A 26,371-nucleotide genomic window follows, 5' to 3' on the forward strand; every position below is an offset into this window, starting at 1 on the left:
TCACTTTGTCAGATATAGCAGGGCATACGCAATGAATGTGAGCCCCATAGTCACTGATCGCTCTGCCAAATGTCACCTTTTTTTTTATTATTAAAGGGTTATTCCCATCTTCATAAATGGGTATTGTTGGATAATGCTTGTAAATAAAAACATTTTTTTGCAATTTACTGCTTATTAACATTTTTATCTGTTAAAATATTAATATGTTTCTTTTGCTCATATTTTATTGCTTTGGAGATCGACCACCCAAGATAGACAGAAGAACATGTGTAGAACTTACAAGTAACGATGAGCGAACGTGCTTGGATAAGGTGTTATCCGAGCACACTTGTGCCCTAATCTTTTCGGTGTGTTCAAGTCCACTTGGCTGTTCAACAATCGCAACACATGCAAGGAATGCCTGCTTGTTAGGCTGTCGTACAGCCGCGAGACATGCAGCCGTTGCTACTCGAGCATTTTTTTTTTGAGCACGACAAAAATACTCATTTAGGACACGAGAAGGCTCGGAGAACACCTTATCTAAGCACACGCACTCATCACTACTTACAAGGTTTTTTCTTTCGAGCTTCTAAGTTTTGCAGCTAGCCAAGATGGCTGGCATGCACTGTTATCTCCTAATCCTGGCCTGCTGTAGTGTAGTGCGTACAGTGTTGGTCAGTCTCCTAGGCAAAAAGCTCTAAATAAAAGAAACGTGTTACTATCACAAGAACAACTACAAACTTTAATAAACAGTAAAAAAAAATTTAAAGCACAATCCGATAATATCCATCTTTGAAGGTGGGTGTAAACCTTTAATGCAAGCCATAAGTTCAATATCTTAATTTGGGTGAGAAATGCATTTTTTACAGTTGAGCTCAAAGTCCCCTTCTCTTCCTTAAAAAAGTCAAAGAGCTAAATGATAAAAATCTAGATGCATCCTGCCACCATTAGGGGGAGCTAATAGCATATATACTTTCAGAACTACACTGTGTGCAGAATTATTAGGCAAGTTGTATTTTCCAGGATTTTTTTTTTATTATCGATCAACAACTATGTTCTCAATCAACCTAAAAGAGTCATAAATATCAAAGCTTAATATTTTTGGAAGTTGGAGTGAGGTTTTTTTTTTTATTTGGCTATCTTAGGAGGATATCTGTTTGTGCAGGTAACTATTACAGTGCAGAATTATTAGGCAACTTAATAAAAGACAAATACGGTATATTCCCGTCTCACTTGTTTATTTTCACCAGGTAAACCAATATAACTGCACAAAATTTTGAAATAAACATTTCTGACATGCAAAAACAAAACACCCAAAAATGAGTGACCAATATAGCCCCCTTTCTTTATGCTGACACTCAGCAGCCTCCATCCATAGATTCTGTCAGTTGCTTGATCTGTTTACGGCCAACATTGTGTGCAGCAGCCACCACAGCCTCCACACACTGCTCCGAGAGGTGTATTTTTCCCTCCCTGTAGATCTCACATTTTATGAGGAACCACAGGTTCTCTATGGGGTTCAGATCAGGTGAACAAGGGGCCATGTCATTATTTTTTTCTTCTTTGAGACCTTTACTGACCAGCCACGCTGTGGAGTAGTTGGAGGCATGTGATGGAGCATTGTCCTGCATGAAAATCATGTTTTTCTTGAACGATACCAACTTCTTCCCGTACCACTGCTTATAGAAGTTGTCTTCCAGAAACTGGCAGTAGGTCTGGGAGTTGAGCTTCACTCCATCCTCAACCTGAAAAGTCCCACAAGTTCGTCTTTGATGATACTAGCCCATACCAGTACCCCACCTCCGCCTTGCTGGCATCTGAGTCGGAGTGGAGCTCTCTGCCCTTTACTGATCCAGCCTCTGGCCCATCCATCTGGCCCATCAAGAGTCACTCTCATTTCATCAGTCCATAAAACCTTTGAAAAGTCAGTCTTAAGATATTTCTTGGCCCAGTCTTGACGTTTTATCTTATGTTTCTTGTTCAAAGGTGGTCGTTTTTCACCCTTCCTTACCTTGGCCATGTCCCTGAGTATCACACACCTCGTGCTGTTTGTTACTCCAGTAACTTTGCAGCTCTGAAATATGGCAAAACTGGTGGCAACTGGCATCTCGGCAGCTTCATGCTTGATTTTCCTCAATTCATGGGCAGTTATTTTGCGCCTTTTTTGTCCAACACGCTTCTTGCGACCCTGTTGGCTATTTGCCATGAAACGCTTGATTGTTCGGTGATCACGCTTCAAAAGTTTGTCAATTTCAAGACGGCTGCATCCCTCTGCAAAACGTCTCACAATTTTGGACTTTTCAGAGCCCGTCAAATCTCTCTTCTGACCCATTTTGCCAAAGGAAAGGAAGTTGCCTAATAATTAAGCACACCTTATATAGGGTTTTGATGTCATTAGACAACACCCCTCCTCATTACAGAGATGCACATCACCTGATTTACTTAATTGGCAGTTGGCTCTCAAGCGTGAACAGCTTGGAGTAGGACAACATGTATTAAAAGTATCATGTGATCAAAATACAACTTGCCTAATAATTCTGCACACAGTGTAGTAAAGAACTCCACGTATTCTGGAAGAAGATTAAGTCCTCCTCTTCTCAAGTCGCCCATGGGAGTCACATGGTCTTTCTCTTTGATAGCCCTTATCTCAACTTTCTGAACACCATATTTATTTTTAATATTAAGGGAGGAGACATGCTTTAACGGGAATCTGTCAGCACAAAATGACTGTTCAAAGCAACCACAGGCTCTTGGTGCACCTATGGCTTGGCCAACAAGTTCGGTGAATCTTCCGACCTACTTGTTTCCCATCTATCTCCCCCAGTTTTTTGATTGACAGTTCTGGCTTTAAAAATGCCAGAGATATAGAAAGGTGCACTGAATTGTTTGGCCACACCAAGGGTGCAAAAAACACCAGAGCGTGGTCTGATCAGTCATTTTTTGCCCACAGACTCCTCTAAACACCAGTCCTTGTGTGAAAGTGAATGATGATCTGTAGGAAAGCAGTGATCCTGGACTGAAGAGATCTGGGATAGGGATGTAACTTCTGAGCTTGGGTTGAGGGCCTATTACAGGGAGCAGCTCCCTTGTTGGCGAGCATTAGAGTCAACTGTCTGCTTATTTTTGGGTCAGGAGCTGTTTAGATGGGCAATCTGAGCTGTCACTTCCACCACAACCTTCCAGCCCCTATCTTTTGCCCCCTTCCCTTTGTTCTTGAGCTACCGGTCGTCCTCAATGATCGGTTGGATGAAACTCACTCGGAAATTCACCAAAAGCCTCATGAAGCTGAAGGATCAGTGATCAGTCTGAGCGCCTACAAGGCGAGTGCTGGCAACTTGCAGCTTTTGTCTCCCTGGCTTTTGTAAAGAGACATTACATCTAAAGTTCAACCTCCATGTTCTGTGCTGTTCATAACTGCAAAATATTCTACAACGGGATATCTGGCAGTGAAGCTGGTCATAAGTGTTGGTATTGGGCAAAGTTCTCATGATTACACATTAAAATGGTTGATGGAAATGTGTTAACGTGTGGTTTCATAGTTCTACTGTCTTCAATACTATTTTTTCATGGCAACAACATATGCCATTGACGTTCTGCTTCCAATCTTTCCACTTCAACGTATTCCTGTATTTGCTTAACTTTAGAGTTCATATTTATAGGACACAAAGGTGACATAGTCCTTTTAGTGGCTGTATTAGAATCAGTTTATTCGGGCCCTTGGGTAACACAGTCCCATAGGGCCCCTCTTCACATTAGATTTTTTTCCTCCTAGCCTGCCAAAAACTATCATTTTATTTTTCAGGCAGTGGAGTCGTATGAAGACTTTATTGTTGAGCTGCAGTTCTTATCAGAAACATTTTCTTGATCTCGTTTTATTCCTTATTTTTGGCAAGTGACCAAAACCAGCAATTCTATCATCACTTTTTTTTCATGTTTATTTCGGTGCTCACAGCATATTATGATATTTTTCTTCGTTCAGTTAATTATACATGCAACCATTCCAAATATGTAAATTTTTCTTTTTTTATTTTATTTATGTTTGCTTGAAAACAGTGTGCAAAATGAACTTTTGAAGATTTAAAAAACATATTTTACAATTTTTATTGGCACGTGATCCAAATCCTGGGAAATTGAAGCCTACCCACAGATGTACAAACATGCAGACACAGGGGCATTTAGTAGTCTTAACGGCTGCTCTGACAATGCCATGGGCACCCTGCATTTGTGCTGCAGGGAGCTGATGGGATAAAAAAAGGACATCTTCCCCCATTTCCAACCTCTTAAACGCCACTGTCAAGATTGACCGAGGTATCTAAGAAGTTAAACTGGCTGCTGTGATGAGGACTAGTATTTTAACCCACATGCTGGCTGTATAAGGCTTGGTTCACATTGCGTTCAGGGGCAACGTTAAACGGAGTACGCTACACCGCAGCATAACGCGGTGTAACGTACTCCGTTAACACCGCCATTGAATGCAATGCCGGACGCATCACCTAGCGCACGCCCAGAATGGGCGTGCGCTAGTGATGCACCGTCATTGAGTGACGGACCCGAGACGCTGGCTGCAGCGTTTCCGGGTCCGTCACTGCTAGCACAGATGGAGCTAGCAGAAGCTCCATCTGCGCTAGCGTGATGTAGCGCCGGCACTTGCGTTAGCAGCAGCCCGTTAGCGTATGTGCTGAATGGGCTGCTGCTAACGCAGTGTGACCCTAGCCTAACGCACCAACGAAACTCACAAAATTTAAAAAAATGGTCTGCACTCAAAAAAAGAGAGTTACTGGGTGGGGAGTAGGCGGTTACCAATTAATGCATGTAAAAGATATCCACTACACTCTCAAAGGCATCAATTGTGAGGTGGTTATGTTCAATAATGCACATTCATAGATGTGAGATAAATCCAATCCATTAGAACAGAAGTGACACTTTAATATAAGATGTTTCGCCCCGTCCCAGGTCTTTGTCAGGAGTCGCTGAGACTGAACATAATAGCTCTTTGAATGTTATAGTGTGCGTTGTATGCAATGTTCTAGAACGCTGGTTCAAAGTCACGCATAAGTAAGAAGGTGCATCACGCGCCATTACAGGAAGTCTCAAAGACTCCTGACAAAGACCCACAATGGGTCGAAACGTCTTATCTTAAAGTGTCGCTTCTGTTCTACTGGATCTATCTCTGTACAATTGAATTTACTTTACATCTCAGTATATACATTACTGAATAAAGTCACCTTGCAATTGATGCCTTTGAGAGAGCGGTGGATATCTTCTGCTGTGCAAGTACTGCAAATTTCATCTTTGGAAACCTAGATTGAGTATGCCCCCGAAGCTGGATTTGCCAGGTGCTGTTTCTGGACTTGCTAGTACTCGAGTCCTTTTTGAAGAGTTATGAATCACTTTTTAAACATCACTTATTACTCGAGAAGACAAATAATAAGTGCATCTTACTTGGGCATCCGGCCAGACCAACTCCAAGGGCAGCGGTGACATTGTCGGGACAGCAGCCATACACCGTGTGAATGCAATGCGGGACCACAGGAGGAACGCTAGTGGAGGCAGCTGTCAAGAAAAAAAATATTTTAAAAAAATGAGATGAGGGCACCGAGGTTGAAAGCACCACAGGAGATACATTTCCTTGCAATAATCCGCTCTCAAGGCTCATTTCACTCTCGGTGGCAGATCTATGTGACAGAACTCAGAATGCCTGGGATAACACATGGCAATGTGAAAGCAAAATACACAAAGCGCATTTTCACATTAAAATGATGAAGCTGCCGCAATTTCACTAAATCAAAATGCCCTGCGAGAGATTGAGGTGATTGTGTGTTACAGGCGGAGAGAGGAGAATCTGGATGATTATAGGGAACTGATTAAGAAGACGTCCAAAGCGAACGTACGACGTAAGTGGAGAATTATAGATCAGTCCCTTCAGTAAACATAGATCTATTTAGGATTCGTTATAACGTGGGCTTTGATTTCTGTCAAATAAGAGGGTGGGCGTAATTATGTTAAAGTACTACCATCATATCGCCGTCCTGAAAGCCGCCATTCGGTGGCCTGAACGGATACACATGACTATCAATTATCTAGAAGCCCTCGTTTCATAAATATTCATGAACTTCTCAGTAATCATGGGAGGGATAGGATATTGACAGGCCTTAATCTTATAAATGCGGGACTGTAAAATGGCCACCATAACCCAATGCCGTCCTATGGGGGTATATCCTGAGATGTGTAGTGTAACAGAATGAGAACCAGGGTGATTAAGACATAAGTGATGGATTCGTTGGATTCTTTATGCATCGCCAGACGAGCGCTACCAGGAGGATGTAACAATAATGAGGCAGATCATTGTCTTTAATCATCCGTATTGTCGTTAGGTATTCAGGATGGGGAGATGGCGCTTTTCTCATTTGCATAGCAGCGGAAGACCGGTGAATGCTTCAAACCAAAGTAAAAGTGTGGAAGAATTACAATGCAATGTCTATGTAATAGGCATGTGTATAGCAGGGCACAAAAAATACATCTTAATTATATGGAGTTGACTTTTTTATATAGTGGAGTACCTGATGCGAATGGAGCTAGCACTCAATTTAACCTTATTAAAGCCATTGTCTAAAGTTATAGAATTATAGAACCTGCCATTAGGTCAGAAGTGTCCAGTGTCTATTTTTTTTAACATCCGTCATACGGTTCCAGAGATATGGGCCTTTTTATTTGCGGCTAATTGTTATGGACTTGTGGCATGCAGAGCAGCCTAAAGACATGCCCCTGAGGATCCAGTGAGCCACTTTGTAAAGATCACACAATTTAGCTTTAAACAAAGATGCAAATCTCAGGAACCAAAGGCAGATTTAAATGAAAAACAAAAATGAAATATTCAGGAGAGCAGCGGGAAAAAAATAAGCGCCGAGACTGTGCACTTTTGACCTGGTGACAAGTCCTGTTTATGTGTCCTCAGCCTGAATAGGAGGAAAACTCTTCAATATTATACTTGGACTCCATACTGTCATCCTGAGGCAGATGGCACCAGATGACCGGCTTTAAAAAAAAAAAAATAGAAGATTTTGCAGTACTATGTCGGGAGTGGTGGTTATGTGGATGACACCCCTTGGGAATAATGGCAGCTTTCTAGAAATAAGGTATTTCATTTGGAAAAATAAAGAGTCCTTAATAATAACTACCCCTCATCTGTGAGAAGCAGGACACAGTGAATCCAGTCTATGCAATCCTCTGTGAGTTAAATACTGTAATAGTGCAAATCTCTTTCCTGTCTTGATACAGAAAATATATATATCTTTGTACTGTGTTAGCCGGTAGATAGAAAAATATTTAGAATTGAGTTGAGGACTCTCAATTCTGAATATTTTTCCTGTCTTGACAATGTGTCTGTTAAGGTAGGAGGGAGAGTGCAGTCTGCTTAGCTGTCAGGGCATTACCTAGCGGGGATACATTGGCGGTTCTTCTCAATATTTTGTTATATATCCTTTGTTGGCAATGACAGAGGTCAAACATTTTCTATAAGTCTTCACAAGGTTGGCACACACTGTTGGTGGCATGTTGGCCCATTCCTCTAGAGCGCTGATGTTTTGGGCCTGTCACTGGGCAACACGGAATTTCAACTCGGGTCGGGAGTTATAACCTCATAAAGTGACAGTGGTCAGAATTGTTAAAGTTGGCCTGGTCATTAATGTACAAACCACGTTCGGGGTTAAAGGAGTTAAAAAGGAAATTAGTTATAGTTTTAATTCTTAATAATGGCTGACATAATTATTACAAATAGTTGTTGAGTCTTTTACTTTTACAAGTTTGTTTAATTATTACGTCTGGTTGATAGGATTAGAGTTGGTGGAAACGTTATGTTCTGCAGTGGATTAAACTATTATTCATGGTTAGTGAGAATTTAGTTTGTATTACATGGCTATTATAAAGGGATATGGTTTATGGTTGGGGAGATAAATGTTACTTGTAGTTGGAGGAACTATTGCGCATAATTACAATTTATATTTATTACATGTAGCTGGGATCACTTGTCACATGCTCATACAGTATAAGGCACGCGAGAAGAATTTTACATTTATCGGTAATGCGACTCTTTGTCCTGGTCGTTCTGCAATTTACAGCCAGGAAGGAGTCCATGATTATATGTTAGGACATGTAAAGTATGAAGTTGGAGTCTATGATTGCCTGTGTAAAGCTCTTTTAACCTTCTCTCGATTGCACCACATCCATGTAACATCCGGCTTTATTCGAAATGCACTGCGGCCCGAGAATATGTGAAGACTTCTCATTTGCACAATGTTAAAAACTAAATAAATCTGATTTTACTTTGATGAAATCCGTTCCCTGTGTTGTCGTAAAATGCTGCCATTAACAAAAGATTTTTTTTTTTTTTCAGTACCCGCCAGAGGTTACAGCTGACTGATGATTTTGACCCAGTAAATTATTGGCGCACTGTTGCCAATTGACTGAATGCACATCATAAATTTTAATGAATTAATCTCACCAAAACTGTATGCATCAAAGATCCATTAAAAGAAAAAGACATTTTCTAGCACAAATAGAGTTTAATCTAAATCACAATGCAAGCGCTTAATATAAAGGACCATGTGTACGGCCCTTTTCTGCAGTGTGATGAAGCACTGCATCGCAATGAAGGTTTTATGGTCCGTAGACCCCACACAGTGGCGTGCAAAGGAGAGAGATGGGTTCCCATTATGGTGTCCTTTCCATGACTCTTGGACCAATATTTTATCCTTTGCCAACAATGAAGTTCCTCTATAAGTTCTCACAACCCAAAAGTAAAGGGTGTGGAGCCCAACCATAGCTAGTACCCCATGAAGTCACATGCTCCGCCACTATAATTTGTGTGCCCTTGCTTGCAGAAACTATGAGGGAGTCAATGTGCCCCCCACTAAATGAACAAATAATTCCAACAATCTTTAGGTTACAATTAGTGATGAGGGAATGTGCTCTGATAAGGTGATGAGCGAGCCTGCTGGGATAAGGTGTTATCTGAGCATGCTGGTGTGCTAACGGAGTGACTTTGGCGTGCTCGAATACTATGCTCCAGTCCCCGCACCTGCATGCATGAATTGCCTGTTTGATAGCACACACACCAAGATGGGGCCAGAATGAGGGACATATATATATATATATATACTAGGATGGGATATACTAGGATGGGGGACATATATACCAGGAGGGTGCAGGGTTGGGTTTGTGGGGGGGCACATCAAAAATCTTTCACCAGGGCCCATCGGGCTCTAGTTACACCACTGAGACCACCAAATATTCCAATATGATTTTTTTTTAAAAGTGAAACGGTGCAAGGAAACTTTGTCAGCACTTTGCCACGAGACTTTCAGTAGTCGCTGTAGAACTTTAATACTGAGTTTCATGTTTAAAGACTTCTCGCGCAAATAAGCCTCTCATCTGCTTACTATCATTTGTCAGCTGTATGACAATAATCCAAATCCTGCAGTCAATTCTGTGCCAAGAGATTTGGCTCATGAATCTGCAAAGCTTGTAAATGGTCAGAGATCTTATCGCAGATCAGAAGAAATCAAGAGGGAAAAAAAAAAACCCAGTAGGGAAGGGATTAGTGGAAACGGAAAATTATAATAATCCTGTCTCTCACCTCTGCAGGGACCTTGTCCAGCCACGTATAGGTCTTGGCGCCTTTCACAGCGAGTTTTCTTTAATTCGCAGTCATTAGAATAAGTTAGACCATCCGAGCCACACACCTATGAAAGATACGGTAGAGGAGCGACCCATGACTATGTATGGCGGCATCGTGGTCCGGTCACTAACGCAATTCATTATACTGGATTATTCAGCATTAAACCACATACCTATAGCAATGATCTACTATAAAAGAAACATATCCAAGGGGAGATCATTCTGATTTAACGCTATCTAATGGGAAATTCCTAAGCAAGGGGTGGAATGAATTGGCAAATTCCCATTAAACCTCCATTCTCGTCTCTCCATGGTGGTGGTGGAACCATGCTACAAATTAGGACTGATTATTATTAATATGGAAATGTAGTGGTCTATAGGATCTTCTGCAATGCCTTTCGGTTGAATGCTTACCAGGTTTCTCAGCACAGCATGGCAGGTAAAATCACAGATGCAGCGATCATCCTCAGCATCTTCATCCCACGAGCCGCCGTATCTCCTACAACGATCTTGTTCACATTCGCTGTCCTCACCAGACCCTGATCCAGCAGCTCCAGATCCACATTCTAGAAGAGTGAATATAGTAGATTAATGCAAGTGAAGATTGACTTTCCATACAACTGGACAGCATTGACTCTTCCATGTGGAAAACATTTGCCACCAATTTCTTAATTCCGTTCCAAAAGAGTAAACCCCACGACACTGGTCAGATGAGTCAGATGATGAAAACACCAAATAATATAGTGTTCAGATACAAAAAAAAAGTGTCTCTTTAGTATTTGGAGGACCGTTGAGAAAAAGGTGAAAGGGACAGTGGTCGTGGTAAGCAATCTAAAAAAAATTTTTTTAACTGGTTGAGTAAAAATAACAAAAGTATTGTAGGACAGACCGTGGAAATTGTCACCTACAACTAAGCATGCTGCTACAGATTGCAAGAGCAGATTGGGTTTAAGCAGATCTCCGGCCCATGTAAGTCATTCTTCTATCTTACAGTTATTCTTAGGGCTAGATTATAGGAAGGGCAATGTGGGAAATTGCCCAGAACCTCTGCTGAATGGGGTCCTAAGAACCCCTCTACACTTTATTTCTTGTCCAGTTTTTCTGATCCCAACCGGATGTGGAGAAACAGTTATCCAGTGGGTACAGGGGAGCTTTTTATATGGATATGTCTATATTTTACCCATGAAAGAGTGAAGAGGAGGCCATTAAAGTCTAAGGGAATTGGTTTGTCTTCATTTCTACAATATTTTAGTGAAGACGGCCATGTGCATGCACCAATATCTCTCCTACAGTAAGTATGACTGTCATAAGGGGTCATATAAGATGGGACCCCCAATAACCTTAACGGGAATGTACACTACTGGGGACTTTTTTTTTTTCTTTTTTTTTTAACTTAAATGCATGTATTTGGGGCTCAAAATGATTTCGCAATTAGGTTCCACTAAAAATGTTGCACGGTTTGCCCGTGTGTTGTACTGTCTATTGCTGGATACAGAATGAGTTAACAGTCATTGTCATTGAGCATCTTCTGGGAGAATTTTTAGATCTTTTTTTTTTCTAAGCGCCTCTTAGCTGATTTATGACCACATACCACATCAAAGTTGAATGTTCAAGAAAGCAAATCTACTATATAATTGTCTAAGGGTCACTTCCATCTTTCTGTCTGTCTGTCCTTCTTTCTGTCACGGTTATTCATTCGCTGATTGGTCTCGCCAGCTGCCTGTCATGGCTGCCGCGACCAATCAGCGATGGGCACAGTCCGGAAGAAAATTGCCGCTCCTTACTCCCCGCAGTCAGTGCCTGTCGCCCACATACTCCCCTCTGGTCACCGCTAACACAGGGTTAATGCCGGCGGTAACGGACCGCGATATGCCGCGGGTAACGCACTCCATTACCGCTGCTATTAACCCTTTGCGTCCCCAACTTTTTACTATTGAAGCTGCCTATGCAGCATCAATAGTAAAAAATATAATGTTAAAAATAATAAAAAAATAAAAAAATAAACCTGCTATACTCACCCTCCGTAGTCCGCTGAGCCGCTCCCGCCGGCCGCCATCTTCCGCTGCAGTTTCCAGTGGCAAAGATGGTATGGCAGAAGGACCTGCCATGACGTCACTGTCATGTGACCGCGACGTCATCACAGGTCCTGCGCTCTGATACCAACCCTGGAACCGCAAGCTGCCGTGGACTACAAGGGGCCTTCGGAAAGGTGAGTATATGTTTATTTTTTATTTTTTCACCTGTGACAAACCTGGCTGGGCAATATACTACGTGACTTGCCGATATACTACGTGGCTCTATGCTGTATACTACTTCACTGTGCAATATACTACGTGGCTCTGTGCTGTATACTACGTCGCTGTGCGATGTACTACGCCACTGGGCAATATACTACGTAACTGGGCAATATACTACGTAACTGGGCAATATACTACGTAGCTGGGCAATATACTACGTAGCTGGGCAATATACTATGTGGCTGTATACTATGTGGCAATATACTATGTGGCTGCGCAATATACTATGCGACTGGGCAATATACTACGTGGCTCTGTGCTGTATACTACGTCGCTGTGCGATATACTACGTCACTGGGCAATATACTACATGGCTGCGCAATATACTACGTCACTAGGCAATATACTACGTGGCTGGGCAATATACTACGTGTCTGGGTAATATACTACATGACTGGGCAATATACTACGTGACTGGGCAATATACTACGTGACTGGGCAATATACTACGTGGCTGGGCAATATACTACGTGGCTGGGCAATATACTACGTGTCTGGGCAATATACTACGTGGCTGGGTAATATACTACGTGGCTGGGCAATATACTACGTGACTGGGCAATATACTACGTGACTGGGCAATATACTACGTGACTGGGCAATATACTACGTGACTGGGCAATATACTACGTGACTGGGCAATATACTACGTGTCTGGGCAATATACTACGTGTCTGGGTAATATACTACGTGACTGGGCAATATACTACGTGACTGGGCAATATACTACGTGACTGGGCAATATACTATGTGTCTGGGCAATATACTACGTCACTAGGCAATATACTACGTGGCTGGGCAATATACTACGTGGCTGGGCAATATACTACGTGGCTGGGCAATATACTACGTGGCTGGGCAATATACTACGTGACTGGGCAATATACTACGTGGCTGGGCAATATACTACGTGGCTGGGCAATATACTACGTGTCTGGGCAATATACTACGTGGCTGGGCAATATACTACGTGACTGGGCAATATACTATGTGGCTGGGCAATATACTACGTGACTGGGCAATATACTACGTGGCTGGGCAATATACTATGTGGCTGGGCAATATACTATGTGGGCTGTGCAATATACTACGTGGACATGCATATTCTAGAATACCCGATGCGTTAGAATCGGGCCACCATCTAGTAGCCTATAAAAGTCAATGGGTGCAAAATGTAATGACACCACATTTCATAAATACATGCATTTATTTATTTATTTTTTTAAAAAGTCCTTAAAAGATTGATGATAACCTCATTAATTCAATCCACGGTTTTCTGCTATGTCTTTTTTGTGTGTGCCTACTTGGATAAATTCACAAGGTGAAGGCATTCGTAAAACGAGGTGCACAATTAAAAAGTCTTGCTCTTAGCCTTTCCATTATTGCAATAGTGGCAGTTCTAAGATATGGCAAGACATGTAAGAGATGTAATAGTAGACCTTGAACAAATACATAGAAAATTGCACTAATCGAAGCTTTGAAATCATTGAGCTGATGTAGTGACCAATTGTCTCAATCGGAGCCATCCGCCGAGCACAACCCTCAATTATAAATAAATAGGCGCATTCATGCTCTTCGCCCCTCGCGACGAACGACTCGGACCCGTCACTACGGCTCTTTCAGTAAATGTAACGTGGTTATTGTTGGTCTCTTTTCAAAACCCTTCTTCATTTGCTATTAAAATAAGTAACTTTTAGTGGAAGTGGAACCTGCAGACAATACAAGAAAAAGTCATCTAAAGTCAATGGGTCTCTGTATAATGAGTTCCTAGCATGAGAAACGCTATTAAATAGACGTCAGGTCTGCAAGCATCTTCACGACCGGGAGAAAAATATCGCTTTTCTGCTGTCAGTCTACATGAATAGCACACAATAGGGTAAAATCCTTTTTTTTTTTTTCATTAACACAAAATTTTTATTCTCAAAGTGTACGACGGAGAGTCTTAACCTCCGACCCATTCATTGACCTCTTTCATTTATTGCCCCGACAATGAAAGTATAATTCACAAAGCAGAAGGGTTACGGGCGACATCAATGGACATCCGGACCTGTAGTGAGGGAACATGTATTTTTCTATGGCAGCTTGTAATATATATGCCTATTCAACATGTCTGAAAAGAAGCAACTGAACTCAAAGAAAATCACTAAATATCTGGCAGGAACAATATGGAGTCAAGTAGTCCTAGAAATCGTGAACATCACACTAAAGGTGGCCGTACATTAGGTTGATGTAGACCCAACACAGCATTTTCGTAAGGATCATCCAACCATCTAATGTTTATAGGACAGATAAAAATGGATCAGGCATTTTTCATTTCGATATGGCCAATCCTTTTGTTCTTGTGGGACATAGGTCGCACTCGCAGCAGTCTTCGGGGTAGAGAGGATTTGCTTTTGGCCAAATGAGCGTATAAAAAGTATGTCCAGAATAAGAACATGAAAACAGCTCCAGCCCATACACCCATTGGAGCATATTAATGAGCCGGAGAGGTCCTAGAAACACTCCTCCATAGGGCACAGTAAAAATCTTTGAAGGCAGAGCAGCTCCCATTTTGGCCACATGGTCGCCCATTTATTTAAAGAAGCACTCCTCCTATCAAAATTTTCTTGCTCTAAAGTCATCATATTTTATAGCACCGTGTACTTACAATTGCTCATTTTGCCTTTCTACCCAGCTAATTTTTCTCTTTTCCATTAGGCCTATGACATCAATTGATTAAAAACTGAACAACTGAATCCTTCTAAGCTCATATAAAAATAAAGATTATTATTATATAAAACAGGAGGTCTCTTTCCCCTGCATGAGTCATCACTGCAAAAGTCCCTGGCAGAGGGAGGCGGGAGCAGCTGGGTGGGAGGTGAAGAGGGGAATGATTCATGGAGGGAAAACTTCCTGTTTATACATAGAATAGAGAAAAGAAATAGCTGGGTAGAAAGGGAAAATGAGCAATTGTAAGTACACAATGCTATATAATATGATGACTGCAATATACTAAGAGGATACCAATTTAGATGGGAGTAGGAAGGCTTCTTTAACCTTAAAGGGAATCTGTCACAAGGTTTTTGCTATTTGATCTGAGAGCAGCATGATGTAGGGGAAGAGACCATGATTCCAGCAATGGGCGGCACGGTGGCGCAGTGGTTAGCACAGCAGCCTTGCAGCGCTGGTGTCCTGTGTTCAAACCCCACCAAGGACAACATCTGCAAAGAGTTTGTATGTTCTCTCCGTGTTTGCGTGGGTTTCCTCCGGGCACTCCGGTTTCCTCCCACATTCCAAAGACATACTGATAGGGAATTTAGATTGTGAGCCCCATCGGGGACAGTGATGATAATGTGTGCAAAATGTAAAGCGCTGCGGAATATGTTAGCGCTATATAAAAATAAAGATTATTATTATTATTATTCCAGCAATGTGTCACTTATTAATCTGCTTGGGGCAGCTTTGATAAAATTACTGTTTTCTCTGCTGCAAATCTACCAGTTCTCTAAATGCTGAGCTCTGTGCGACTCCGCCCACACCAGTGATTGACAGCTCCCTGTGTAGACTGTATGTTAAGGAAAAATCTGCCAATCAGTGGTGGGGGGTGTGGTTATACAGAGCAGAAGGACTAGGAGCACAAGACAATTAGTCCTGTAGTGATAATCTCCTGCTGATTAAACTCTGATATTAATGAAACATCATCACATAGCCTAGTAAGTGACCCGTCACTAGAATCAGGGTCTCAGACACTATATCATGGTACTCTCAGATTACATGGAAAAATCTTGCTGACAGATTCCCTTTAAAATAATAATGTATTTAATTACTGTTTTGGAAAAGGAACAAAAGAAAACTTCTGAGAATGAAGAAATTACAGACAAAATGAGCAAACTACATGGTCCATTTGGACCTCGCCTGTCATCAGCATTCACATTGACGCCAGGGGTTTACGGCATAAGCAGAAGCGCTCAGAACTCCTAATTAACAAAGCTACTTGAACGGATGTGCTGATTGTGTAGAAAAATCTCCACGACGCCATGGGTATTTTCAAAGCGTACTGTTACCTATAATAATAATTAGAGAAGTAGAGATCGTAAGATACAACCGGAGGAAATATTCTGGGACATGAGAATCCGATATTGCGAGGATGTGAAGTGTGAAATGAAAGCGTCACTGTTTCAATCCTCCCTGGTCTATTTACGCAAAGCGATCACCAGTTATCAGGAGATGAAAGCAAGGGATGCCGATAAAAGTCTGTCTTTCAAGTCTTCTCTAAGCCAGCAGCCTCGTCTTCTTTATACCCCCATACTCCGTTCCTGCACATCCCCAGCTTCATCCAAGTCATGCTGCGCTAATGAACTCATGGTAATTACACTTGCGCTGAATATGAGACGGGATATTAAAGGCTGCGCTCATAACCGATCACCCGAAAGCCGGAATCACCCTCCGAGCGTTGCTAGGAGACTAGTCAAATATACCCTTATTATCTGGCACTGTGCGGCTCTCCGGAGAAAGACGGAGCAGATCTGCAGGACCAAAATGTTCATCCTCGTCACTTTCCAACACGCCGCAGAATACAACAGAGACATTACACCAAAATCATCATCTCTCCGTCACCCAATGGCGGCTGTTACGATGAACGTATTGGGTCAATGTTTGCTTTCAGAAGTGTGCAGAGACCAAAAATACACAGTCGTTTACTTTCATCGAAAAGGCAGGATTTTCTATTTCCTAGGTCTACCAGATGTGCTGAAACGTACAGACTTAGTTATTTTGTCGCCTTCAAAAAGTACTAAAAATACAGATCTGTTCGAAGTGATTCCGATGAAGGAATTGAAGGATATCGTGTTAACACTATCCGTGTCTTCCTCTATGTCAGAAATAAAACTGGTATTTCAACTTTTCGATTTCTGTTCGTGGGCTAGCTATGATACGTATTATTCTGTACTGTCTGGATTAATTTTTCATGCTGTATACACAGAATAATTTTGACATGGTATGCCTACATTAAAGCCCAACTTACACATTAGGTACCCATGGACCAAACAATGGTTTGGTCAATTCTTCAGCTGGCAGCCGTCTTGGCAAAAACAGAAGAGCCCATTCTGTAGAGGACTCCTGCATTTTCTATATATATGGGATGACCAAAGGATCGGCAATCTGAAATCAGACATGCTGGATCCTTACCTACCCTGACCATCTGTCCAGGGTCTTTTGAATCTGTCAATATTGGGGGATTCAGGTGACATTAGTCTAAAGGTACCGTCACACTCAGCAACTTTACAACGAGAACGACAGCGATCCGTGACGTTGCAGCATCCTGGATAGCGATCTCGTTGTGTTTGACACGCAGCAGCGATCTGGATCCCGCTGTGCCATCGCTGGTCGGAGCTAGAAGTCCAGAACTTTATTTGGTTGTCAGGTCTGCGTGATTCGTCATGTTTGACATTAAAAGCAACGATGCCAGCAATGTATTACATGGAGCTAACAACCAACGAGAATGATAAGTACGTCACTGGTTCGCTCCTGCATCGTTCTGGAGTTACTGGGTTTGACGTCTCTACAGCGACCTAAACAGCGACACTCCAGCGATCGGCTTGTTGTCTATATCGCTGCAGCATCACTGAGTGTGATGGTACCTTAAGTCAGTACAGACAGTCAGATCCTGCAGGCTATTTGGGGCATGTAGGGTGGTCAACCTCGTCTACCTATTCCCCTTAGTACTGTGAACCTATGTAGGACACCCACCACCACAGACATTACAACCCTTGCAAGTAAGGAATGGGCCAAATATCTCTCAGGATGGAGACCCTTATATTAGTTGCTATGCTGACCCCTCTCTTCTAACAGCAGACTATGCTATTGTGCCCAGTATAAAAGAAAGATACCTCCAGAAAAAATAGGTCAAACGGAGTCCAAATTTGCAGTCTTTGAACTCACTATACTCAATGGCTCCCTCTGAACCCCTTTTTATGGCCTTCAGAAAGTAGCTCCCTTACAGACCACAAGAGAGACCTCAACATAGTGATCAACTGAGCCAAGCGTGCATGTGTAATGGCGCAGTCAGACGGCCGTGTAAATCAGACCGGGATGGAATACAGTGCACGGACTGTCCGGATGCTCTCCCAACCCAAGTGTTACTGCTGCATAGCAATCCATGAAGCTGTCACGCTAAGGTCGGAAGCGTTGCCGGCCAGTTCCTCCACTGCATTCTGATCTCAGTCCAATTTACATGGCCGTCTGACTGTGCCCTAAGGGTGAAGGTCCAGGTCAAAAGATGGCTGAATTTGTTGAACCCTACTTGAGCGAGAGACACTAGAGCATTTCCATAATGTACCACTATTAGGAAATTTTCTTCAGCGTTGGTCGTGCTTGTTAAAAAGCTAAAGTTCTCCATGCACAGTAGACTAAAGTCTCCGATAATAATGGGATTGGGCAATGTGCACGGGGGTCCGGATTCTCCTCTGACAGGTGATATTGGGGCACTATAAAATTCATTGACACTTTTGTTCTGTAGGAGATAAGCCCCTACCAGAGCTGTTTGGCAGCACCGTTCTCCCCTTAAAAGCAAGCTGAATGATTGTTATGCCGACAGCTAGCTAATGTGTATTGAGACCTTAAAATAAACCACAAAAATGGAAAATAAATATGGTTTTATGAAAGAAAAAAATGGTTAAAAGCTTTGTTTTCCATCATCAGCTCACTAGTTAACTAATCTTCAGGGTCTTCAGCTCCAGCATTGATCTTAAAAGCCATCAATCTGCTGTAATGTGCTGGTAATCGCCCCTAATAACCCTCAAGAAGTCAAAGACATGACTGTCGTTTATACCTCGGGCCTGGGAAGGACTGTAATCGCCACTTCATGAAGAGCACAAGCGGTAGACACAAAAAAGGATGTTTGCCAAGGTCTCTTTCTCTGGGGATGAGGTTCGGAGCTGGCGATGACAGCGTCATTCTCTTCAACAATATGAACAGGAATAGATGTCCTTCCAAGTGACTCATATTCAGGTGCTACCTCACCGGTGCCGCATAAACAACAGCTGCCCAAACCTCTCCTCGCCTGTGCCCACCTTCCCGTGCCAAACAAGTGCATTATAAATGGCTAGCTGAGCAGAAGAGAAAAGTGCACAGTCACTTTGAAAAACCAAATCTTGCGCATTTACAGAGCATCATGTAATTTTTGAAGAGAAAGAGGAAAAAATGTATGGTTTTAAGATGGAGTTAACTTGGCAATCTCAATAAATGGACTTGACTGCACCCTTACATCGCTTGGAATCATATGCAAAACGAAAATAATATATATCAGTTTTTCGAGTTGGTGCAAATATATTTGCAAATCCCATTCCATTGGCCATTAGAATTTTCTTTGGCCATTGGACCAGGATAATGAGGACCGCCTCTTATCTGGATGTATCTGTGGCTCTTCTGATTATCACACCTTAACGATTAAGTTGGGCCAGGGAAGGTAATCAATAGAAGAGGCAGGGATGCCGGAAGGTGAAAGTCAGTACTCCATCTTCCATGCAGCGATCACAGACCGCTGTCATGGCCGATGAAATGAGACGTGCAAATCAATTCACACCAGCTCGATCAGATATTGATTTCTATGACAGCAAACGTTAACGGGGTGATCCAGACTTCTATTCACTTTAATAGGTGTTGAGCTGAAGTTATTGTTAACATCCACTATGCAGTGTCCAGAATTGTCTAGTTCTGGCTCTATTTACGGTTTAAATCCCGCTGGTACAGAAAATAGCTGATCGATCGGGTTGCGGGTATCAAAGGACAATGTTATTGTTCTGTCACGTAGCCACTGATCGGCTGCAGCCTCCTCTATTCCATTAGAACAGACTTCTATTCTGCCGGAATGCTGAAAGGCTGCAGCCGATCAACAGCCATGTGACATAATGTCACATGACCACCTGGACAGATGGCGGGGAGATAGCAGGAGTGACACCGATCCAGTAGGTATGCACTTTTTTTATTTCCTGCAGACTGCAGCTATTAAGAAGGGATTATCAGTAGCGGACAACGCCTTTAACAAACCCCTATCACTCCTGTTCCAAAGACGTCAAGCTCTCACATCGGTCTCCATATTTCCTGCTTGGTCTGGATGAGCATTTGACTGCTGCAGTCAATCACTGCCCAGAGCGGTGAAATGCTTTGGTCACACGTTTGACCAGACTAAGGAAGTATGAAGTTTGGTAGAGACACGAGAGTCGGAGAAGAAGAATCATAGAGGGTGAGTAGGGCAAGTATTGCTTTATTTGCATTAGCATTGGGTTTTTTTTTAACTCACCCCTTAGTGACCACAATATGTATTTTTTTACTGACCTGAGATAAAAGAGAACATCACTATAGAAGATACCCTGCTGCATCAGCCACGATCGGCGTTAGCACTGACCATGGCTGTTTAACTCCTTAGATGCTGCTGCCGACAGTAACTGCAGTATCTAGATGGTTAACAGAGTGTGGGGTCTTCCTCTTTAACCCCATCGGCACCTTGAGATCATGATTGTGTGGTCATGATGGCTGTCATGTCATGGCCTTCGAGTATGCTGGATATAGTGACCTGGTCAGAAGTTAAGGTGGTCAAAATAACATTTTTCATTCCTGCCATTCCACTTTTCATTAATTCCTGAAGAGCATCTGTAAGGTTAATAAGCTACCTGACAGCAGTTTTCAATATGTTGAGGGGTATTGCTTTTACAAAAGTATCACTTTCACAGGTCTTCCAATATATAGGACCTCTAAAGTCACTTCAAAACTGAATAGGTCCCTAAAAAAATGTTTTGTAAATTTCCTAAAAAAAATAAATACTGCTACATTTTTAAACCTTCTAACAGCCTAACAAGGTAAAAGGACCTTTGACAAATGGTGCTGATGTAAAGCAGACTAAAGGTACCTTCACACCTAACGATTTCGTTAACGATATCGTTGCAACATCACGCTTTTTGGTGATGTAGCAACGATCCCGCTAACGATCTCGTTATGTGTGACACCGACCAACGATCAGTCCCCTGCTGGGAGATCGTTGGTCGTGGGGAATGATCAGGACCTTTTTTTGGTCGCTGATCACCCGCTGTCATCGCTGGATCGGCGTGTGTGACGCCGATCCAGCGATGTGTTCACTTGTAACCAGGGTAAATATCGGGTTACTAAGCGCAGGGCCGTGCTTAGTAACCCGATATTTACCCTGGTTACCATTGTAAAAGTAAAAAAAAACCAAAACAGTACATACTCACATTCCGATGTCTGTCACGTCCCCCGCCGTCAGCTTCCCTGCACTGACTGTCAGCGCCGGCCGTAAAGCAGAGCACAGCGGTGACGTCACCGCTGTGCTCTGGCTCTGCTTTCCGGCCGGCGCTGACACAGTCAGTGCGGGAAGCTGACAGCGGGGGACGTGACAGTTTTTTTTTTAACTTTTACAATGGTAACCAGAGTAAATATCGGGTTACTAAGCATGGCCCTGCACTTAGTAACCCAATGTTTACCCTGGTTACCCAGGGACTTCGGCATCGTTGAAGACAGTTTCAACGATGCCGAAGTCTTTCCCCTGATCGTTGGTCGCTGGAGAGAGCTGTCTGTGTGACAGCTCCCCAGTGACCACACAACGACTTACCAACGATCACAGCCAGGTCGTATCGCTGGTCATGATCGTTGGTAAGTCGTTTAGTGTAACGGTACTATTAAGGTTAATGTTATTTACTATCTACTGTAATTTGTGTGGCATGATGATCTAGATCAAAGGGATAATCATTCAAAATTTGAAAATTGCTAATTTGTTTTTAATTTTTGTCACTTTTGTGATCTTCAGACTTTTTTTTATAAATAAAAGCAAAACCTATCCACCTACCGTAAATTTACCGTTAACATAAAGTACAACGCGTCATGAAAAAACAGTCTCAGATTCACTAGGATATGTTGAAACAGTCCAGAGCTAAAGCCATATAGAGCGACACGTGAGATTTAAAAAAAATTAGCATTAGTCATTATGTTGTTAAATCGGAATTAGACGTCCCCTTTAATGAACAAGACGCTGCTATGGCCGTTACTTTTCCAATATCGCCCAGTGTCTTAATTTGAAATAGGACGCATAATGTCATGGGATGGGTAGATTTCAAGCCTGACACGTCTACAATAACCTTTTCAGCGGTTTCATTTGTGGTTATTAATACCTAATCTGTAAATATATATATATATATATATATATATATATATATATATATATATATACATAATTTCTCCAGAAATGATTACAATTCTACAGAGTGTCTGGTATGTGAACAGTTCTGCAAATTCCAGCAAGTTTCCTTTGCGTGCAGCTGAGCTCCATCGAGTAGTATTGATGTGTCAGCACACCAGAAACAGAAGCCAGCGGTGCTGTAATACTCCTATTATCCGCACACCTGCACCATCTTCCCAACTAAAACTCATTAGAAAATTAGAAAATTCAGAGATCACGAAGATGAGGCTTGTGATGCATCCGGGACGTGAAAAGAACATGGAACAAGAGGATTATGTAACCTAAAGACCAAGCGGAAGATTGAGGAGCGACAAGCAAGTAAACTTCTAATCTTTCCGGCCAAATAAATGACATTTGAAATCTGAATCAACTTTTTCTAGATCTCCAAAAACCAGAGAGGGTTGTACGCCAAAGATACCGATAGGAATTGTATAGTGTCAATGAGCAACTGAGCAAAATAAAAACAAAAAGCAAAGATGTTCCACCAGTTTAGTTCAATTCTCAGGGATTCAATGAATGGGTCTGTGATATGAATGGGTTTCAAACATCCATGTGCCGTACGTTTTGAAGATGAAAGTAACTCTATTGTTTATGTGTGTATATTTCTATGTTTGTTATTTCCTTTATCCCTGTTCGTATTACCTTGTTAGTCCGGTTGGTGTATTATGGTACTCTACTACTCCGCTCTTCCCTTGGTGGGGGAAGGGGTACAGACTGAGGGCGGATTCAGGAGCTAAGGCAAGGTATGTGGCTCCGGCATCTTCACCATCAGAAGTAATCCAGGGAACAGAGCGAGCTAGGGCGCAACTAGCGTTAGGGACAGGGAAGGAGCCCCTGGTCCTGGGACATCGACAACAGAGTCGTGACATGGAGCTTGGTTAAAATGTAGTATACAAGTCATATAATGACCAGAAATGGTATTATTCCTCATTTATTCCTACCAACTTAGTCTGAAAATGTACTTAAGTAAACTTTAAAAACTGCACCAAATTTGCCCTGGTGAAAATACACCCTAAAATCATGGGAGGTATTAATCACTGGTGCATGCATCATTTTTTCCCTTGCTTACTTCTACTTGATTCTAAAGCAGAGACAATCTTGTGGAGTGTGACTAAATCTGACCTCACTCCGAAACCCCATGATAGATTTTGTATTCCTCCCTTTCTAATAGAAAACTAACAACAGGAAATTCAGATGGGAAATTGAATTACCGTCTTCACAGGACCCGGCTCGAGAAACATCTATTTTCTTCTTCTGCTTGCAGGATGCAGCTTGTAGTGCACACCGGTTGTCATAAGTGACTCCATCGCTGCCGCACACTGGTAGGTACGGCTGGCGCTCACAAGGCTGGCAGACGCACTGGTTGTTTACACACTTCGCACCAAAGCCACAGATGGTGTTTCCACAAGTCTCTGAAATACAATGAGACAGAAAGCAAAAAAAATACATAAAATTGACTACTAGGAGGAGAAGATGCTGCTAAATTTTCAATCATTTGATAAAGCAAGATCAAGTTTCATCATGAATGGTGCAATACTGGTTTACAAAACAGATTTTTTTTCTATGGAATCTAAGAATAGCATCATGTAGGGGCAGAGACCCTGATTCCAGTGATGTGTCACTTACTGAACCCCTTGGTGCAGTTTTGATAAAATCCTCATGCTCTCTGTAGCAGATATAGCAGTGCTCAGAATGCTGAGCTGTGTATAACCCCGCCCACAACACTGATTGGGAACTATACTGCACATTGTCAACAAGCTGACAATCAGTGGTGGGGGCGGGGTTACACAGAGTAGCTGGACTGCCTGGCACATGACACCTAGTCCTGCAGTGACAATCTGCTGCTGATTAAACATTGATTGTACTGAAACTACACCAGGCAGCTGAGCAAGTGACATCACTGGAATCAGGATCTCTGCCCCTACATTATGCTGCTTTCAGATTACGTAGCAAAAACCTGATGACAGATTCCCTTTAAATACACAGAGTACCCGGTCACCCACTATGGGCCATTGAGAGAACAAAGTTATCGCTAAGGATTATTTTACATGGGGCAAAGATTCTATTTCATTCTCGATCATGTCATTTAAAGGTGACTTAATATGGGCCAATTTGTGATATAGCAAGTTGATTGGTGCTATCTTTTAATTAGGGCCCCTTAACATATGGAAATACAAATTTTTCTGTCCCTGTATTGCATGTTAATGCAACACATCCTCCATTTACATAAAGAGATTTAGAGTCCGCATAAACAATCCACTCAGCCAATGATCAAGAGTTTTAGTGATTGGTGACATATCTTTATAGACCAATGATCAGGAACAATTGCTCTAATTACCGGCCCCTCTGAAAAGGTTATTCCCATCATCATAAATATATACTGTTGGAGAGTACAACTTTAGCATTCATTACATTTACATCCGTTCTTGAGATATTAACTCCTTTTTTTTGTTTTGTTTATAGCCTGTTGTCTAGGAGACCGACCACCACTGCTGAGAAGCTTGTAAGGAATACGCTAAAGCTGTCAAGGATTAGGAGATGTCAGTGGAACACCCGCCAGGGCCGTAGGGTACTCGGTACCAGGTCTGGTACTTAAAGGGATGTGTCACGGTGGCGGCAACCCGGTCCGTGGCCCTGGGCGCCCATGCTAAAGGGAAGGTCTTTAAAGGGGTTAGTTGAATAATAAAAGTTTGTGACGCCACGTGTGGTATTTGGTCGGGAGTGACCGACGCTGCTTAAAGGGGTCCGCTGGGGTGATGTTATGGCAGCTGGGATGGTATGGCTTCCCACCGGTGAAGCTGGGTCCCCAGGGCTCCCGATGTAGTAGGGACAGCTGGTAGGTGGTGTAGAAAGAAACAGAGGACACAGGGTTGCTGTCTCTTTACCTCTTTACTGTATGATTCAGGCAGCCACAGTCCAGGGTACCGGATCACAGGTACTGGTATGTTCCGGCCGGCTTGAAAGCGTCTCAGGAATCCCCCTAACCAGGTGGAGTTGGAAACCTTCCTTCTAGTGCTGTTTTGTTGTAGTCTCTTGCTGCCTTAGGCCTCACATCAGGTCCTCACATTCTTTCTGTCCCCCCTTAGGTAGGACACTAACCCATACGATATGTAACTCGAGCCTTTTTACAGGATCTCTATCACAACCTGGGCTCTATTTGCTACTTTGTCCTCAGGTGTCAATGGTGGACAGGAAACCTGCAATCAGCTGTCCGCCGGTTTCTGCTGTGGGGCATGAAGTTATTACTCACAACCTCGGTCTTCTGGCTACCGGTATATGCACTCAGCGTGGAGGAAGTTCAGTCGCATCTTCTCTCTCCAGCTCTTCAAATCGCCTTTGCTCCTTCCTCCTTTCAATATATTTACAAGTTGCTCTGCTCTCTTTTTCCTTCTCAGGAGCTGCAGAATCACTCGTCTGCACGGCCCCAGCTTTCCTTCCTCACTCCTCGCTGTCTTCTCACCAACTGACTAACTCTCCCCAACTGCCTAGCAACTAACTCCTCTTCCCAACCAGAGAGAGCAGCTCCCTTGAAGTCGGGCGCAGAGCTCCCCCTTCTGGCCTGGAGTTAGAATGGTGTTGTATGTGCTGAATACCTGTTAAAGGGATCCTTCCTCGCTTCCAAGCGTGACATCACTCTCCCCGTGAGGAAAGCAATGCCACTGTAACAACCGGTTACCTGGAGTGTTACATCAGCGCAGTCCAGCGATCCTGGCCAACTTCTAAACCATGCTTGCAAGCTCAATAGAAAAGAGTTTGAAAGCACTGCGCGTGCTCTGCTGTCTAGCAGCAGTGGTCGGTCTTCAAGGTATCAGGCGGGAAAGAAAAGAAAAGCACCGATATCTCAAGAACGGCTGAAAATTTTAATAAGCAGTAAATTGCAAAATTGCTTGCGTTTACAAGCCTTATTCGAATCCGACAACACCCATCTATGATTATGTAAAGTAATCGTATCAACATGCCTGCCCTGCTCTAGATTCAGCAACTAATACAGAGTTTTGTGTATTAAAACCAGTTTGGACAAACAGTGAGTGATCGTACTGAAGCTTTTATTCTTCACCGAAGTTCTAGACAATAGCTCCACTTATTTGTTGGCGTAATATTCTATAAAAGAATTCCAGAGATTTTTTTAAATAAGACACAGACAGCCTACGGATCACCAGTGGGCAGGCATTATACAAAGAAAGTATGAGCAAAG

At 42.6% G+C, this 26,371-nt stretch overlaps 1 protein-coding gene across 10 annotated transcripts in view; it reads right to left on the reverse strand.

The window, feature by feature from the left end:
* The window catches only part of AGRN (agrin), a 626,510-nt gene that overhangs the window by 91,469 nt on the left and 508,670 nt on the right, over nucleotides 1–26,371 (reverse strand). For all 10 annotated transcript variants that reach the window (XM_069742177.1, XM_069742176.1, XM_069742173.1 and 7 more), the window contains 4 exons: nucleotides 23,388–23,588; nucleotides 10,069–10,220; nucleotides 9,614–9,719; nucleotides 5,422–5,532 (listed from right to left, as the gene is read on the reverse strand). In XM_069742177.1, the coding sequence (XP_069598278.1) occupies nucleotides 5,422–5,532; nucleotides 9,614–9,719; nucleotides 10,069–10,220; nucleotides 23,388–23,588 (570 nt within the window). The remainder of the gene's footprint in view (nucleotides 1–5,421; nucleotides 5,533–9,613; nucleotides 9,720–10,068; nucleotides 10,221–23,387; nucleotides 23,589–26,371) is intronic.

Source organism: Ranitomeya imitator, chromosome 10, assembly GCF_032444005.1.
Source record: "Ranitomeya imitator isolate aRanImi1 chromosome 10, aRanImi1.pri, whole genome shotgun sequence".
Classification (NCBI taxonomy): Eukaryota; Metazoa; Chordata; class Amphibia; order Anura; family Dendrobatidae; genus Ranitomeya; species Ranitomeya imitator.